Source organism: Scyliorhinus canicula, chromosome 13 (genome assembly GCF_902713615.1).
Source record: "Scyliorhinus canicula chromosome 13, sScyCan1.1, whole genome shotgun sequence".
Classification (NCBI taxonomy): Eukaryota; Metazoa; Chordata; class Chondrichthyes; order Carcharhiniformes; family Scyliorhinidae; genus Scyliorhinus; species Scyliorhinus canicula.
Genome location: NC_052158.1, coordinates 70,079,736 through 70,098,573, shown reverse-complemented (window position 1 = coordinate 70,098,573; position 18,838 = coordinate 70,079,736). Strand labels below are relative to the sequence as shown.

Genomic DNA, 18,838 nt, shown 5'->3' with positions numbered 1-18,838 from the left:
AGTCTGTATGAGGCAGATCAGGAATTGGGCCAATTGAGATACACTTCTGTCCAAAGTGAGAGACAAGAAACTTATAGGATGGGTAAATGAGACAGTTTCCGAGGAAATAAAACCATTCGTTTACCCAGGGCCGGCTCAAGGCACCGGCAACTCGGGCTGTCGCCCGGGGCGCTATGTGCTCGGGGGCGCCAGAGACTCGGGTCCCGCGCATGCGCAGTTGGGCCGGTGCCAACCAGCGCATGCGCGGTGGCCGCCCGCCCCCAGGGCGGCCCCCCGGCTCGGTCCACCCCCCCCCCTCAGCCCCCCCCGCCCCGCCCTCGGGTCTGCCCCCCGCCCCGCCCTCGGGTCCGCCCCCCCGCCCCGCCCTCGGGTCCGCCCCCCCTTCGGGTCCGCGGGGTTGGAGCCGGTGAGATCAGACAGTGTGTAACCCGGGGAGGATGGAGCCAGTGAGATCAGACAGTGTGTAACCCGGGGAGGATGGAGCCAGTGAGGTCAGATAATGTGTAACCCACATTAAATGTGCCGAAAGCATGCAGTAATAATAACATTTTGATGTGTACTGTGGATATTTCCTGGAGTCAGGCAGTTGCAGGCATGAAGTAAAAGAAAGTAACCTAATTTATCCTGTCAATATTTGTCTCCTTTTCACTGCTACGATGATCAGATCAGTGAATGATGGAGTGCGGAGGAATCACATGGTGGTTCGTAAACAGGAATGATAGACCGTAGAACAACAGGATTGTGAGAATGTGACGACATGGAGAATGCAACAGGGAACAATTAACTGCAATGGTTTTGTGCTAATTCAAACCACATTGGTTGTCTCTTGGATTTGTGCACGACCCAGTTCACTGAGGAAAGAAGTCCTGTTTATTCTCTCTTTCACATCTCTCTTCCCACCCCCCTCCCATCTGAAGGTATTTGCTCTTACCCTTGACTGCGTGCTTCTCCACCCTGTGCTTACTTTGCCTTGAGCCTTTTCAATTCCGTCCCATTATAAACTGTGTTCACCATTTGCAATTTAACCTTGAGATCTAGTGGGAGTGGAATTCCCGTGAATGGTGGGAGTTGACTATTTCCATTTGCAGTTATTTACTCTCAGTAATTTCCTTCATTGCCAGGGGAACAACCTGTGAGATCTTAGTCCAAGAGTTGGTTGTTATAATTTATACGTGAAAGACAGTGAAACATTCAGTGTCAACTCCTGTCTATGTATTCTCTGGTCTGGGAGTGGGACCATCATCTGGAATCCTGGAATTTCCATACCTGTGAAACAGGGTTAGAACTAGATGGTTCAAAGAAGGGTAGTTTGCTGTTTTCTCCCCCCACAATAGCAGATTATTTGGATGACCCCCCTCGGGTCCGCCACCCCCGCCCCTCCTCGGCCTCGCCCCCCCGCCCCTCCTCGGCCTCGCCCCCCCGCCCCTCCTCGGCCTCGCCCCCCCGCCCCTCCTCGGCCTCGCCCCCCTCACTCCCCCCCCCCCCCCCCCCCCCCCCCCCGCGCCCCCCCCCCCCCCTCGGCCCCGGCCCCGCCCCCTCGGCCCCGCCCCCGCCCCGCCCCCCCGCTCGCCCCCCCCCCCCTCGGCCCCAGCCCCGCCCCCCCCCGGCCCCGGCCCCGCCCCCCCCAAGGGCGCCGAAGTTCAGCTTGCCCGGGGCGCCAGCAACCCTAGAGCCGGCGCTGCGTTTACCTGCAAGAATGAATTGCGTTGTCAGGATGGCATCATAACTCTGGGGAGCAAGAGTAGTGGTTCCTGTACCAGGCAGAGAGCTGCTCCTAACTGAATTAAGCGGCACTCACCCTGGCATATCTAAGGTAACGATGCTCGCCAGGAATTATATGTGCTGGCCTGTCTTTGATGCAGATATAGAAAAGCTTGTGCATCACTGCCAACTGTAACAAGCGTTTCCTGCTACAACCCCACCTAACCCTTGTGAATGACCTGACTGGCAATGGGTACAAATCCATATTGATTGTGTAGGTCCATTCATGGGCACACTGCTTTTGCTCGTGATTGACGCACATTCAAAATGGATTAAGTCTTTTTGAGTTGAAGTCATCTACATGCTAGCATTGAAAGAATAATGCTTTTCAATTCACAGATTATCTTAAGTCATTGAATCAGAAATTGGAACTGTATTCACAAGTGCTGAGTTCCAAAACTTCACTGTTCTCAACAGTATTAAACACATCAGAACTGCGTCTTGCCACCCGGCATCAAACGGACTAGTGGAGAGAGCCGCCCAAACTTGCAAGTCTGGCCTAAAGAAAGTGTCAGGAGGAACCTTGGAAACCAAAATCTCACGTTTCCGACTTAGCAACCGTATCACTCCAACAACGGGAGTTTCACCAGCACAGTTGCTCATGAAATGTTGTTACAGAATGAGACTGGGCCTCAAATTTGTTTACAAATTTGCCAGGGAGGGTAGAGGCCAGGCAAAGTAATCAGAAAATAAGCCATGATTCACATGGTCCAGCACGGTAACTAATGGTAAATGAAGCCATATCTGTGAGAAATTTTGGTAGTGGATCCCTGGTATTATTGTCTCTGGGACTTAACCTCTTTCATACCAAGTGGACGTGGAAGGACAGATCATTTGTAAACACATGAGCCACATGAGGAGCAGAGTGAATCTAGTGTTGGGGTCAAGGATATCACTGAATAGCTGACGGGCATTCTTCAGGAGAAGGGTGAATACCAGAGGTCATGGTTCACACTGATACCAATGACATAGCTAGAAAGAGGGTTGGGGTACTGGAAGCAGATTTTAGGAAGTTAAGAAATAAATTATCTGTGATTACTCCCAGAACCATGTTCCAGTAAGTATAGAAAGGTTGAATGAATGAACTTGTGACTGGAAAAATTGTATTGGATGGAGGGATTTAGATCTCTGGGGCATTAAGACTGGTTCTGAGGCAGGTGGGACCTGTATGCGGAAGACAGGTCACATGTTACCAGGACCAGGGATAATAATCTTGTGGGGATAGTTGCTAGTGGGGAGCATTTAAACAAGCTCTTCAGGGGTAGGAACCCGAGAGGGAATTCAGGCGAAAATTAAATCTGTTAATGGGAGGTAGAAGAGTAGTAAGCAGATGAGGAAGGCAGCAGAAACAAATGCCAGCATAAAAAAAAGTAAAAATTTGGAATAATGTTAAAAAGGCAGAATTCCTGCGTCATTTTCAACAAGGTAGGTGAATTGATGGCACAAATAGAAGTACATGGGTATGATCTAATCTACAGGTCAGAAGCGTGGTTACAGGGTGACCAAAGCTAGGATCTAAACATTCAAGGGTATCCGACATTTAAGAAGGACAGGCAAAAAGGAAAAGGAGGTGGGGTAGCTCGGATAATAAGGGATGAGATCACTATATTAGTGAGAGTGAATCTGTGATTGGAGGAACAGATCCACTGATAGGGCAGTATTCTCCATGGCTGCCGCCAAAATCGGGAAATGCGATTGGGCGGAGAATAGGTCCCGACGCCAAAATCGCGACGAGCACCAATTTGACACCAAATCACAATTCTCCGCCACCTCGACAGCGGCGTCAATGTGGTCCGGAAAGCATGTGCAGTAAACACATTTTGCATATCTGTTATACCGTCAATTTACTGTGGGACCGTGAGAACGAGTGAAAATTATGCTTTATTATCTATGAACTCGCCTGCCAGAGTTGGCTGTACAAATGACTGCCACCCACAGGTGGCCGATCTTATATGTGGCCCCGGTCACCGGGGTTCCAGTACAGTACCTGAAAGTAGCCCGTACCATCACTTCCAGGTCGTAGATCACATCATTCTACAGACAGTATAGACAGCTCATGCATTAGTGAATACATTCACCACATTTACCCCCTGTTTCAAAAATCAAGTCCAGCGGGGGTGACGTGTGGTCATCAAATATTCAGTCTGTCTGGAGGCTGGATTGTTCTTTTAGACCTCCTCTGCTCTAGCGATGCGGCGGGCATGGTTGTTGCAGATGGTGACTCCGGGGGCGTTGCCTCTGGAGCTTGAGCCTCAGTCCGGGATGTCAGAGACGGTTGGGGTATGGGGGTAGACAGGGGAATGGTGGGTGGCGGCAGTGTCGGCGCGGGACAATATAGGAGGTTCAGGGGGGCATGAGGGGCGCTGGGGGTGGCGGTAGGCAGCGGGGAGGGGGGCGCGTTGGCAGGGGAACCAGTTGGCGCCAGGTATCATAGGGAGACCGTATCTTGCGGTCCGTCCTGGTGCACGATCTAGGCGTACTGGGGGTTGGCGTGCAGCAGCTGGACCCTCTCAACCAGGGGATCGGTCTTAGGGCTCCTCATATGCCTCCGGAGAAGGACAGGTCCCGGAGTTGTCAGCCAAGATGGAAGCAAGACCCCGGAGATTGACTTCCTAGGGAAGGCAACCAAAAGATCGTGAGGGGTCTCGTTCGTGGCTGTGTAGAGGAGTGATGTAATGGAGTGGAGGGCGTTGGTGATGCGACCATCAATTCATTCAAAGACATGAGTGAAGTAAACTGTGGATTTAATCGGCTTACAACTGAGCCTGCCTGCGACTAAACTGAACTGAGGGCGGGCTCGGAAGACCGCAGCACTTTATACTTCCTGCTGGGGGCGGAGCCAAGGGCGGAGCCCTGTACATGCCCCTTATCTCCCCCTGTGGGCAGAGCAGATGGAGTCCACAGGGACACAGTAATATACAGTGTGGATTTATAGGTTATAAATTCACCACATTCACCCCCTGTTAAAAAAATCATGTCTGGCAGGGGTGACGGGTCTATAAGTTTAGTCGGTCCGGCGCTTGAATCGTGCGTTGAGACCGACGGAGCACTGGAGTTGCAGCCGCTTCGGATGGCTGTGGACAGATGTTCGGTGCGAATCCGAGGGTGGACTCCGGGGGTGGTTCTTCCAGAGCTTCGTTCTTGCAGACCGGTGTGACGGGTGGAAGGGGGCGCGGAAAACAAGTAGGTGCAGGGGTGCAGGGCGTGGGAGGTCGGGTGGGGTGTAGTGTGAGGGGTACCTCGGCGGTAGTGGTAGTAATAGTGGTAGATCCTGCAGGTGCCAGGTCCCAGAGGGAAACGGTGTCCTGTCGGCCATCGGGGTGTTCGACAAACGGGGTTTGAATGCAGGAGTAGGACCCTCTCTACCAGGGGGTCTGTTTTATGTGTCCGGACGTGCTTCCGAAGGAGGACACGGCCCGGTGTCCTCAGCCAGGATGGAAGCGAGGCCCCCGTGGTAGTGCCCCTAGGGAAGACAAATAATCGATCGTGAGGAGTCTGATTTGTGGCCGTACAAAGAAGGGATCTAATTGCATGGAGCGCGTCGGGCCGGACCTCCTGCCAGTGGGAGGTCGGGAGATTCCTGGACTGTAGAGTCAGTAGGACGGTCTTCCAGACCGTCGCGTTCTCCCTCTCCACCTGCCCGTTCCCCCTGGGATTATAGCTGGTAGTGCTGCTCGAAGCGATGCCCTTGTCGAGCAGGTACTGACGCAGCTCGTTGCTCATGAAGGACGAACCCCTGTCACTGTGGGCGTAGCTGGGGAAACCAAACAGGGTGAAGACAATGTGCAGGGCTCTGATGACTGTATGGGAGGTCATATCGGGGCATGGGATGGCAAATGGGAAGCGGGAGAATTCATCTATAATATTGAGAAAATAGATGTTACAGTTGGTCGAGGGGGAGGGGTCCTTTGAAATCAATACTCAGTCGTTCAAAGGGCTGGGATGCCTTTACCAGGTGGGCCTTGTCTGGTCTATAGAAGTGCGTTTACACTCCGCGCAGATCGGGCAATTCCTGGTGACAGCCTTAACCTCCTCGGTGGAGAAAGGCAGATTGCAGGCCTTGATGTAGTGGGCGAGCCGGGTGAACCCCGGGTGGCAGAGGTCATTGTGGATAGCCTGTAGTCGGTCGTCTTGCGCGCTGGCACATGTGCCGTGGGACAGGGCATCTAGGGGCTCGTTGAGCTTCTCCGGACGGTATACGATATCATAATGATAGGTGGAGAGTTCAATCCTCCACCGCAAGATTTTGTCATTCTTGATTTTGCCCCGCTGCGAGTTATCAAACATAAAGGCAACCGATCTCTGGTCGGTGATGAGGGTAAACCTCCTACCTGCGAGGTAGTGCCTCCAGTGCCGTACTGCTTCCACAATGGCTTGGGCTTCCTTTTCGACTGAGGAGCGTCGAAGTTCCGAAGCGGAGAGGGTACGGGAAAAGAATGCTACTGGCCTCCCTGCCTGGTTCAGAGTGGCAGCGAGAGCGACCTCTGAGGCGTCGCTCTCCACCTGAAATGGGACGCATTCATCCACCGCTCGCATGGCGGCTTTGGCGATGTCCTCCTTGATGCAGTTGAAGGCCTGGCGGGCCTCGGCTGACAGTGGGAAGTGTAGCCTTAAATAGTGGACAGGCTTTGTCCGCATACTGGGGGACCCACTGGGCGTAGTATGAGAAAAATCCGAGGCACCTCTTGAGGGCCCTGGAACAGTGAGGGAGAGGGAGTTGTAAGAGGGACGCATATGGTCAGGGTCGGGTCCTAGGACCCCGTTTTCCACGACGTAGCCAAGGATGGCTAGTCTGGTCGTGCGGAAAATGCATTTCTCCTTATTATAGGAGAGGTTGAGTTTTTGTGCGGTTTGGAGAAATCGGTGGAGGTTGGTGTCGTGGTCCTGCTGGTCATGGCCGCAGATGGTGACGCTATCCAAGTACGGAAACTTGGCCTGCAGCCTGTACTGATCCCCATTCGGTCCATTGCTCTTTGGAACACCAGCCAGAGACAGACACTTTTGCACGCTCTCCTTCTTTGTGTGGGCCCCATCTAACGCCCCCTGGTGACATGGCGGCCCGACACCAATGATGGCGAGCCCCGCCCACAATGATGCCAAGCCCCACTCCGAATAACATCAATGCTTTCCTGACCCCACCCAGCTTCAGCTCACGCAATGCAAGGCATAGAAACCCAAAATCTTACCCTCACTGCCCAGTATGGTTGCCTCCCAGCCCAGCCCTCTCACTCTCAGCCCTGCTGCCTGGCTGGCCTCTGACTCTGGTCAATTCACCCTCCTGCGGCTGGCTGCTGCTCCCCAATACCCCCACTGCCTGCCTTGCCTTCTTCGCAGCTTCTGATCACCTCTCAGCTCTCGCTCATCTGGCCAAACCTCAAGCCTCGATGACTGCATGTGCTCCTGGCTGGCTGACTGGCTGCTGCTGCTGGCTATCTGGCCTGGTAGCCTCTGTTCGTTTTGGTTGGTTGCCTATCCATCCTCCTCAGCTGTAGCCGTGAAGGCAAGAGTCGCTCTGTGGCTCACCTCTACAACCGTTGGCCAACGCCTCCTCCATACCTTGCAGAAGGCTTTGCAGTGGGACAGACTTACATGTCCCCCCCCCCCGGACTCCACTGGCTACAGTGCTGTGTGCTTCATTGTAAGTTGCCTCTGGCCCAAGCTTTTTTCAATATATATCAACAATGTGGATGTGGGAACTAAATGTGAAGACACCTTTCTTCAATTGTGTGGAACCTTGGTTGGACCACATTTGGAGTATTGTGTACCTGAAATTTGGTTCCCTTACCTAAGGAACAATATACTTGTCGTAGAGGGAGTGCAGCAAAGGTTCACCAAACTAATTCCTGGGGTGACAGGACTACTCTGTTTGGACAGACTGAGAAGACTGAACCTATATTGGGGCAGCACGGTAGCATGGTGGTTAGCATAAATGCTTCACAGCTCCAGGGTCCCAGGTTCGGTTCCCGGCTGGGTCACTGCCTGTGCGGAGTCTGCACGTCCTCCCCGTGTGTGCGTGGGTTTCCTCCGGGTGCTCCGGTTTCCTCCCACAGTCCAAAGATGTGCGGGTTAGGTGGATTGGCCATGCTAAATTGCCCGTAGTGTCCTTAAAAGTAAGGTTAAGGTGGGAGGGGGGGGGGGGGGGGGGGGGGGGGGTTGTTGGGTTACGGGTATAGGGTGGATACGTGGGGTTGAGTAGGGTGGTCATTGCTCGGCACAACATCGAGGGCCGAAGGGCCTGTTCTGTGCTGTACTGTTCTATGTTCTATATTCTTTGCAGATTAGAAGAATAAGAGATGATCTCATTGAAAAATACAAAATTATTAAGGGGCTAGAGAGGGTAGATTAGGAGAAGGACTTTCTCCTGGCTGGGGGGGAAGGGGGGGGGGGGGGGGCGGGGGTTGTCTAGAACTAGGGGACACAGTCTCAAAATAAAGGGCAAGCCACTTTGCAATGAGATGAGGAGGAACGTCTTTACTCAGAGGGTAATTCCCCCCCCCAGAGGGCTGTGGAAGCTCAGTCATTGAATATGTTCAAGAGATTGATATGTGTCCGCATAATAGTGACATCAAGAGTTATAGGAAGAGTTATAGGAAGTTATAGGAAGAATGCAGGAATGTGGCATTGAGATTGATTATCAGCCATAATCTAGTTCAATGGCAAAGAGGTTTGAGTAACCAAATGGCCTATTCCTGCTTCTATGTTCCTATGAACACAGGTAGCGTAGATGTTTGATTATTTATCAGCCAGTTAATTAGGTAGTCATATTAATGACAGTAGTTTTTTTTTTCAAATATATTAATTTCATTTAAATTCATTGGCTGATTTTGTTCCGTTGTTAGGGACAGGGGAGAGATACCGACTTAAACCAGACGTCCACAAAAAATAGGAACAGGAGTAGGCCATTCAGTCCATCGAGCCTGCTCCGCCATTTAAGTCCAGTTTCCTGCTTTCTCTCCGTAACACTTAATTCACCAAATGATTAAAAACCAATCAATCTCAGCCTTAAAACTGTTCAAGGACCGGCCTTCCCAGCTTCCTGGGGTAAAGAATTCCAAAGATCCGCCACTCTTTGATTGCAAAAATTCTTCCTCAAATCCGTTTTAAATGAGCACCCCCCTTGTTTTGCCACTCTGCCTCTGGTCCTACATTCTCCCATGAGTGGAAATATCCTCCCAACATGTACCCTATCTAATCCCTAAAAATGTATGTTAGAACATAGAACATACAGCGCAGAAGGAGGCCATTCGGCCCATCGAGTCTGCACCGACCCACTTAATCCCTCACTTCCACCCTATCAGCGTAACCCCATAACCACTCCTAACCTTTTTGGTCACTAAGAGCAATTTAGCATGGCCAATCCACCTAACCTGCACGTCTTTGGACTGTGGGAGGAAATGGGAGCACCCAGAGGAAACCGACGCAGACACGGGGAGAACGTGCAGACTCCGCACAGACAGTGACCAGCGGGAATCGAACCAGGGACCCTGGTGCTGTGAAGCCACAGTGCTAACCACTGTGCTACCGTGCTGCCCTGTTAATCTTATATCAACTGCAAATTCTCTACCCTTCTGTCAATAAGCAGTGTGGTTTAATTTAGGTGCGATGTGTATTCCAAAACCCCACTTTGTATATGATCAGCTTTTCCACAAAGTCACCAACAGCAGACATTCATGGATTTTTAAACCAAGAGCATTATTTATTAATCGGCACTATTCCTGGAAGAATTTATCGCTACTTCGCGCACTACATTAACTCAAGAAATATACAGTAAAAGAAAGGAGTTTCACTTGTACAAATATTAAAACCAAACAGAACAGTTGTCAGTTCATATGTTTGTAAAGGTTCTGTGAGAGGGTAAACTTTTCCACTGTTGAGCTGTGGTGCACACAAGCCCACACAGCTGATGATGGGATTTTTTTGGAGTTTCTTTGGAATAAGAGATGGGCAGGATGTGTGAAAAGCCTCGGTAGGTCTTGTAGCTGGAGGACGCGTTTACTTTTCCAGGTGAGCACAAGATATTTCAGCAGAGGTTTCAAGGAGGCTTCAAACTTATGGCTCCGTAAAAGCCCAATGATACAGCTTACTTTGTGCAGTGAGGTTTCTTCTGTTGTTACTTCTGCATTCTGCAGCCTGCAAAGCCAACAGAACTCTATAATAGAAGGCTTTCCGTTTCAGGGACATGCTCTTTGGTCATGTGACAACTGGCCATTGATGCACAATGGAATGCAATTGATAGACTGTTCATATTAACAAAGTGGCTTCCACCTCTCATGGTCAGAACCATCAACATACAATAGAGGCAGAAAGAGGTTCTTGGCAATTCCTTGTGCATAATCAATATTGGCAGCTCTCCTTTGTAACTTGGCTGATCTGGAGTCAGAAAGTCTGAGGCTTATTGTCTTTATTGTGTTGAGGTAAGTCCTGGCAACAGGTGCAACATTCCACAAGGGTGTTGTCTGGGCATGGCCACCTGGAATCCACCTTTTCAAAGCTTCCAAAATCTTGGCTAACTTTCATTCCCAAAAGTCAGTTGACCTGTGGCAGGCATCTTAATGAGCAGCAGTGTCCTTTTTTAAAGAAGGCATACAGGTTCTTAAAATAACAAGGACTAGGGGACACAGATTTAAGGTTTTGGGCCAGGGATGACGGATGTGAGGAAGAACATTTTGTACGCTGTAAGTAGTAATGATCTGGAACTTCAACCCATGAGGGTGGTGGAAGTGAAGATGATTAATGATTTCAAAAGAAAATTGGATGGATGCTTGAGAGAAATAAAGTTTCAGGGCTATGGGACACAACAGGGATATGGATTGCTCCACAAAAGGCCTGCATGGATTTGAAGGGCTGATTAGCCTCCTTCTGTGGCATAATTATTCCATGACACTCTAACACTCTAGGTGATATAACATTCTGGGTTCTGACATCCCCAGAATCCAAATTACACTTTAGGGACTTAATCTGCATGTTTCTGGAGTTTAATTCCTCTGTGGGTTCTGTGATTCTGTGGGTCACTTTATAATGCTTTCACTGAGTCAAATCTATTGAGAACAAAAGATTGTCAGATGAGATGTAATGTGGGAAAATGTGAATTTGTCAACTTCAGTAGTATACTAGTTAATGTTAATGAGATCACATTTGGAGTACTGCATGTAGCTATGGTTTCCTTACTTGCGAAGGGATATAATTGAATTGGAAGCAGTTCAGAGAAAGTTCACTTGACTGATCCCTGGATTGAAGGGATTAAATTCTGAAGAAAGGTTTAGCAGGTTGGGCTGAGACCCATTGGAGTTGAGAAGAGTGAGAGATAATCTTACTGAAACATACCGTCCTGAGGAAATTTGACAGTGGATGCTAAGAGGATGTTTCCCCATGCGGGGGAGTCTAGAATTAGGGTCACAGTTTACAAATTAGCGGTCTTACACCTAAGGCTGAGATGAGGAGAATATATTTCTCTCAGGGTTGTTAGTGTGTGACATCCCCTTCCCCAGAGAGCAGTAGAGGCTGGGTCACTGAATATGCTCAAGGCTGAGTTAGGTAGATTTCTGATCTACAAGGGAGTCAAGGGCAATGAGGGTCAGGCCAGGAGCATGGAGTTGAAGCTACGTCGAATCATCCATGATGTTATCAAATGGCAGCACGGTGGCATAGTGGTTAAACTGCTACCTCACAACGCCAGGGACTGGGTTCAATTCCGGCCTTGGGTGACTGTGTGGAGTTTGCAAGTACTCCTCGTGTCTACGTGGGTTTACTCCGGGTGCTCCGGTTTCCTCTCACAGTCCAAAGATGTGACAGGAGGATTGGCCATGCTAAAATTGCTCCTTCGTGTCCAAAGGTGAGGTGGGGTTCTGGGGTTACAGGGATATAGCAGGGGAGTGAGCCTAGGTTGGGTGCTCTTTCGGAGGGGTGCAGACCTGATGGGCCGAATGGCCTCCTACACTGTAGAGATTCTATGGATGGAGCAGGCTCAAGGGGCCAAATGGTCTACTCTTGCTCTTAATTATTTAGCTCGAGAACAGACCAGTGCTACTTAAATGGGTGAAACTGAAGGACACTCGGGGAAGTTTAATACAAGAGTGATGTCTGATTACACTTTTAAGCACCTTGGGTGAAGTGCAGAATATTACAGGATTTGTGGGGAGGGGGATACATAACAAATGAGTCAAATAGTGTTTTTGTTGTAGGGTTAGTTGGATAATGCACAGTGTTATCAGTTTACCACGTAAAGCACAATGGGCTGGATTCTCTGAGCCTCCGCTCCGAAATTGCGATCGGCGCGGGGGTGGAGAAATCCGGACCGATGACGCTCCCGCGATTCTCCGGTCCCGGAGGATCGCTCGTGAATCGCGCGTGAGCGGACTATTCGATTCAGGTAGGGGGCCATTGACAGAGGCCCCTCTCGATTCTCCGAGGAGAACTGGCCGAGTTCCTGACGGCGTGGTTCTAACCACCTATCAGGAACAGCTGGTGGCAGCTGCGGACTCATTCAGAGAGGGCGAACAAACGTCATGGACCCACGGGCAACCGCGATCTCCGGGGGGGGGGCTACATTTCTGGTGCCGCTCCGTGGGCTGAGTCCGCCATGTCCCATGGGCTGCCGCTGTGCGCATGAGGGATTCCTGACCGTAAGTATGGGGGCCTGTATCCGCAGCCAGAGCTACGAGAAGCACTCCGGGCCCTGGCAGCCCCCTGCAGGTAGAAGAATCACTCAGGATTTTCTTCAGGAAAGTCCCGAGTGATTCGCCAGCATTTTTACGCTGGCGTGGGGACATGGTCCCATTATTGGAGAATCCCGCCCAATATATCCCATCATCTGGTGGAGTGGTGTCGCTCTAAGCATGTTAATTGCTGTTAAGTAAGCAAACACTCAGGCCGGTAAGAGTTTATTTGTTGTTTGATAGGGAACGCTACAGAATTGAATGTGCTTCAGGATACAGGACCACTGCACAACTATGTGCACCATCCCACATACCTATGCATCTAGTATTGAATACCATGCTGAACAGGTGCATGCTATACTGCACAACCAGGGGCTGGTTTAGCTAGGGGATGGTTTAGCACAGGGCTAAATAGCTGACTTTTAAAGCAGACCATGGCAGGCCAGCAGCGCAAGTTCAATTCCCGTACCAGCCTCTCCGAATTGGTGCCGGAATGTGGCAACTAGGGGATTTTCACAGTAACTTCATTTGAAGCCTACTTGTGACAATAAGTGATTTTCATTTCATTTCATTTTCAAACAGTGCACTGCACGCCTGTGCAACCACTCAGCGCATTCACAGTGTGTACAGCACCAAACATCTGTGCAATAGTACAGCAGGACTCAGTACCGGTGGCAATTTGGTCTTTCGAATTGTAGAATCAGTGCAACACAGAATGAGACCAGTCCTTTGAGCCCAGGTTGACTCTCTGCAATCCCACCTCAACCTTTCCCATAATCCCCCAAAACAACTTCTCCTTAGATAATTATCCAATTCCCTATGGAAAACTATTTGCTTCTTTCAAAGAAATAATTTTTCCAATTTAGGGGCAATTTACCTTGGCAAATCCACCTGCCCTGGACATCTTTGGATTGTGGGGGTGAGACGGGGAGAATGTGCAAACTCCACACAGACAGTGAACTGGGGTCAGGATCGAACCCGGGTCCTCGGTGCCGTGGTGCTAACCACTGGGCCACCGTGGCACCCCCACTATGGAAAACTATGCTTAAATATGACTCTGTCACACTCTCAGACAGTGCAGTCCAGATCCTAACCCTCTGAGTGTAAAACAGATTCTTACGTATTATGTCATGACCCCTTTGGTGCATTTTGTAATCTACTTTCCTTTGTTTCCTGAAAAAAAAGCAGCCATCCAGAAAGCTCTTGGAATAAAACGTCGGCAATGAGCTGTGCGGAGGCAGAGATCCCACCGTCTTTGTCACAAGACCAGCAATCAGTGGGGATGGTCAGTAATCCCTTGTACGAAGTAGTTGACAAGACGCAAAACTCCATCTCAAAGAACGAACAAGCCTTCTTGTGGGACTTGAGGAAAGGTACCCCTCCAAGAGTGGAGAAGATCCCCATTCCTTCCGTTTCCTCTGCTAATCAACTGGCACAGGCTTTGGCAAGCAAGGAATCAAACAGGCCAGTGCTTCCTCCAGTGCCACAGAGCAGGAGCCGATCGTACACCTGCTCGGAGGTGAGAAGGCCAGGCCACAGGGTGCCACACGCCAAACAAGTAGGGACCATGGCTGATCTTTCAGGTTCTGGGCCCACCTCACAGAGTATGGAGCCTTCCCCCACCAGGCCCCCATTGCCGGTGAAGAGTCAGAAAGTGCTGCGGCTACAGAATGCTGTAAAAGATTACAGGGAAACCTCGGAGCTGCCAGGTCACGCCAAGCACCGCGGCAACGGGACCATGGGGCAACAGACTAGCGTGTCGGTAAGTAAAATACATACGTAAAACATGGTTCCTAATAAATCCAATCCAGTAAGGAATTCAGGAGTAACTCAGAGAGTGATTGGAATGTGGAACTCACCATCACATGGAGTAGTTGATGCATTATGGGTGGTCTGATTGGGAAATTTGCAGGTTGGTCGTATCATTCATAGTGAAGAGGATAGCTGTTGACTACAGAATTATATCACTGGTTTGGTTGATTGGCAGAGAAGCGGAAAATGGAATTCAATCTGGAAAAGTGTGAGATAATCCATTTGGGGAAGGCAAACAAAGAAAGTGAATACTCAATAAACGGAAAGATATTGAGAGGGGTTGAGGAAGTGAGAGACCTCGGAGTGCACGTCCACAGGTCCTTTAGGGTGACAGGACAGGTGGACAAGATGGTCAAGAAAACATATGGAATGCTTTCCTTTATTGGGTGGGGTATTGAATATAGAAGCAGGGATATAATGCCGGAACTGTTTAAAACGCTGGTTAGGCCACAGCTGAGGTTTTAGGTACAGTTCTGGTCACCACATTACAGGAAAGGCACAACTGCTCTGGAGAGAGTACAGGGGTGATTTACAAGAATGTTGCCAGGGCATGAAAATTGCAGCTATGAGGAGAGATTGGATAGGCTGGGATTTTTTTTCTTAGAACGGAGGAGGCTAAAGGTGACCTAATTGATGTGTACAAAATTACAAGGCAGGGTAGACAGGAAAGACTTGTTTCCCTCAGCTGAGGGGTCAATAATCAGGGGGCACAAATCTAACATGATTGGTGGAAGGATTAAAGAGGACATGAGGAAACAGGTTTTCACCCAGAGGGTGATGGGCATCTAGAATTCACTGCCCAAGTTGATGGTTGAGGCTGAAATACTCAACCTATTAAAAATGTACCTGGCTTTGCATCTGAAGTGCCGCAACTTGCAAGGCTACGGAACAGGTACTGGAAAAATAGGATTGAAATAAGGGGCTAGTTTCATTTTATTCCTTTCTTGGCCGGCACAGACACGATGGGCTGAATGGCCTCTTCGTGCACCATAACTTTTCTATGGTTTATGGGGAATCTTGTGAAACTCACGAGAGGAATGGAACAGATGGTTCCATTGATAGGGTGAGCAGGATGGGAGGTGGGCTGGAGCTCAAATCTGGCAGAAACTAGTTGGGCTGAATGGTCTGTTTCTATGCTGTCCATTCTGTAACATCTGTACCCAGCGATTAGCCATCGAAAAAGGTGACGACAACAGCACAAATAAGCTGGTTCAACATAAAACCTGGATTCCATTCCAACCCTGATCCTAATTCTGGCCCCTCAACAGTTCTGGGTTGGAATGAGGTAGATACAGAGAAACCATTTCCTCTGCTGGGTAAATCATGTGTGTGTAGGCATCAACTTCAAACGAGAGCCAAGCCATTTCAGATGCGAATTTGGGAAGCACTTTTTCATATAGAGGGAAGTAGAATTCTGGAATTCCCACCCCAAACACCATAACCCTTAATCCCTTTATTCTTCAAAAAACTACCTATCTTTACCTTAACACATTTAATGAAGGAGCCTCAACTGCTTCACTGGGCAAGGAATTCCATAGATTCACAACCCTTTGGGTGAAGAAGTTCCTCCTAAACTCAGTCCTAAATCTACTTCCCCTTATTTTGAGGCTATGTCCCCTAGTTCTGCTTTCACCCGCCAGTGGAAACAACCTGCCCGCATCTATCCTATCTATTCCCTTCATCATTTTAAATGTTTCTATAAGATCCCCCCTCATCCTTCTAAATTCCAACGAGTACAGTCCCAGTCTACTCAACCTCTCCTCATAATCCAACCCCTTCAGCTCTGGGATTAACCAGTACTTTAGCCATTAGCCCTTGGGTCAATTGGAGACCCAGATGTAACTAACTGCATGTCCGATTGATAGGTCATCTTTGGGCCTGTGATCCCAACACTTATTTGGATGCCCATGGGTATGTGAACTTTAACCTTTCTTGGGAAAATACCCACATGAAACAGAGTGCGTGGGTGCTTTTTGGGCCGTTGGGAACCTGAGCTTCCTGCCTCATTGAATCGTGGTCGCTGTTTAAATAAAACGTAAAGTACATTTACATTTATCATGTGTAAGATGTTTTCTACCAAGATTGGTGCATGTGACTATAATGGTATCACTATAGCAACACCTGCAGCTAATCAGCGATTGCAATTGGACCACACTACTCTCACCTATATTTTTGTACTTTTTTCATGGGATGTGAGCATCACTGGCAAGGCCAGCTTTAACCATTCATCCCAAATCGCCCTTGAGACGGTGAACCATCTTCTTCAAGCGCTGTAGCCCATGAGGTGGAGGTACACGCACAGTGCTGTTAGGGAGTGAGTTCCAGGATCTTGACTCAGCGGCAGTGAATCAACGCATATTATACATCCAAGACAGATGGTGGATAACCTGGGTAGGGGGGGAGGGTTTTGGAGGTGGTGGTGGTGCTCCCATGTGCATGCTGTCCTAGACATTAAGGGGTTTAGGATTAGAAGGTGCTTATAAGTGCTCAGGTAGTGCTTTGAGGTTTGCGGAACCCTCAATTTGGTAAATTGGGTGTAAACCCGTGCACCGGCCTGGGATGGGAGTTCCCCGCCAGCGTGAACAGCTGGGAGATCCCACCCACTGTCTCAGAATTATAGACATTGTAAAACAGTTTTGAAATTAAGTTATTTTTAATTTAGGGGAGTCATGGGAGGAGGACAATTGTTGTGCAAATAGCTGAGGCTAGGCCCCAAAGTATTCCTTGAAACACTAGCTTGCATTGCATTGCATTGAAAATGATACTAATCTCAACTTTCACTCGTTCTACTTACAGTGACCAAGAACCCGTCTTGTGGAAAAGCTGGCAGAGTGGGATCCTTGTCAGGAGTTTTTGGAAGAGTGAAGAGTTTCCTGTTGGTCTTTTGTTTTCTCTCTCTTGACAAATGTAAATTCTGGTTGTTCTAAAGACAGAGTCAGCAGTGCTGGTCGTCAGGGATCCTGTGATGATTCTCTCGATCCCCCCCACCCCCGCTCCTCAGTGAGAGTTAGACAACCGAGCTGAGCGCTGATGCCAAGAAGCTCGGAGTGAGGAGGCCTGAGCAAAGCTTCAACATCACAAGATTTCCAGAGGACTTACCGTTCCCTTTAAATATGTATGTTCCTCGTTGACAGCAGGGGGCCAGCGTGGGGAGCTTCACACACTTCATTATGAACTGATTCAAGCCCATTGCAGCACAAAAGCTCAGACTGCTCTGCTGAACTAACAGTTGGACGGTGATAGACTTCATGACAGCCCTTCACTGTACTCACATTCACAACAGTTCAGCTCGAGTAAGGAAACAGTTGGGCATGTACATCATGAATGGAAGAAAGAAAGAACTTCCATTTCTGTGGCACCGTTCCTGACCTCAGGATGCCCCAAAGCCAATGTAGTATTTCTGAAGTGTAGTCACTATTGTAATGTAGGGATGTGGCAGCCACTTTAGACACAGCAAGCTCCCACAACCAGCAATATGATAGTGACCTGATGACCTGCATTAGTGATATTGGTTGAGGATTAAATGTTGGGACACTAACAAAAACACCCCTGCTCTTCTTCCAATAACATGATGGGATCTTCTTCCAATAACATGATGGGATCTTTTACATTTCCTTGAGAAGGCAGACAAAGCCTCGGTTTAATGGCTCATCGGAAAGATAGCACCTCTGGCAGTGCAGCACTCCCCCTGTACACTGAAACGCTTGAACTCATGACCTCCTGTCTCAGTTTCAAGAGATCTACCACTGAACTATGGCAGGAATGACCTTTTCGGTTAAGATATTGGGAAATTTGGAAGAACGTAGTGTTCAGTGGAGCCAGAAGGCAGATTAGGAGTGAGGTTGGGAAGTGTGTTTGTATTAACATGTACTCGAAATCTATTGTGTCTTCAGATTTTATCATTGGCTCATAAATTATGCTGAATAACCTGTTTGTTAAATTGTCCTGCTTTATAGCGTACTAACCCCTCATCCCAGCTGGGATTAGTATTAGAGCTGAGGTGAGAGTGACTGCCTTGACATCAAGGTAGCATTTGACAAAGTGTAGCATCAAGGAGCCTTAGCTAAACAGGAGTCAATGGGAATCAGGGGGAAACTCTCCGCAGGTTAAAATCATGCCTGGCACAAAGGAAGATGGTGGTGGTTGTTGGAGGCCAATTATCTCAGTTTTAGGTCACCTTTGCAGGAATTCCTCAGGATCATGGTCCTCGGCCCAACCATCTTCAACTACTTCACAAATAACCTTCCCTCCAGCATAACGTCAGAAATGAGGATGTTTGCTGAAGATTGCAGAATGTTCACCAGGATGTTGCCTGGTATGGAGGGCGCTAGCTATGAAGAGAGGCTGAGTAGATTAGGATTATTTTCATTAGAAAGACGGAGGATGAGGGTTGACCTCATTGAGGTCTACAAAATCATGGGAGGTATAGACAGGGTGGATAGGAAGAAGCTTTTTCCCAGAGTAGGGGACTAAATTGCTAGGGGTCACGAGTTCAAGGTGAGAGGGGAAAAGTTTAAGGGAGATATGCGTGGAAAGTTCTTTACGCAGAGGGTGGTGGGTGCCTGGAACGTATTGTCGGCGGAGGTGTTAGAGGCGGGCACGATAGCATC

General features: G+C 49.1%; 1 protein-coding gene across 1 annotated transcript in view; it reads left to right on the top strand.

Moving 5' to 3' along the window:
* Window positions 1–17,530, top strand: part of LOC119975612 (phosphatidylinositol 3,4,5-trisphosphate 5-phosphatase 1-like) — a 181,103-nt gene extending 163,573 nt beyond the window's left edge. Inside the window, exons 24-25 of the mRNA XM_038815401.1 lie at window positions 13,602–14,178; window positions 17,025–17,530. Of these exons, the coding sequence (XP_038671329.1) occupies window positions 13,602–14,178; window positions 17,025–17,027 (580 nt within the window). The 3' untranslated portion in view covers window positions 17,028–17,530. The remainder of the gene's footprint in view (window positions 1–13,601; window positions 14,179–17,024) is intronic.
* Window positions 17,531–18,838: the final 1,308 nt, after the last annotated feature.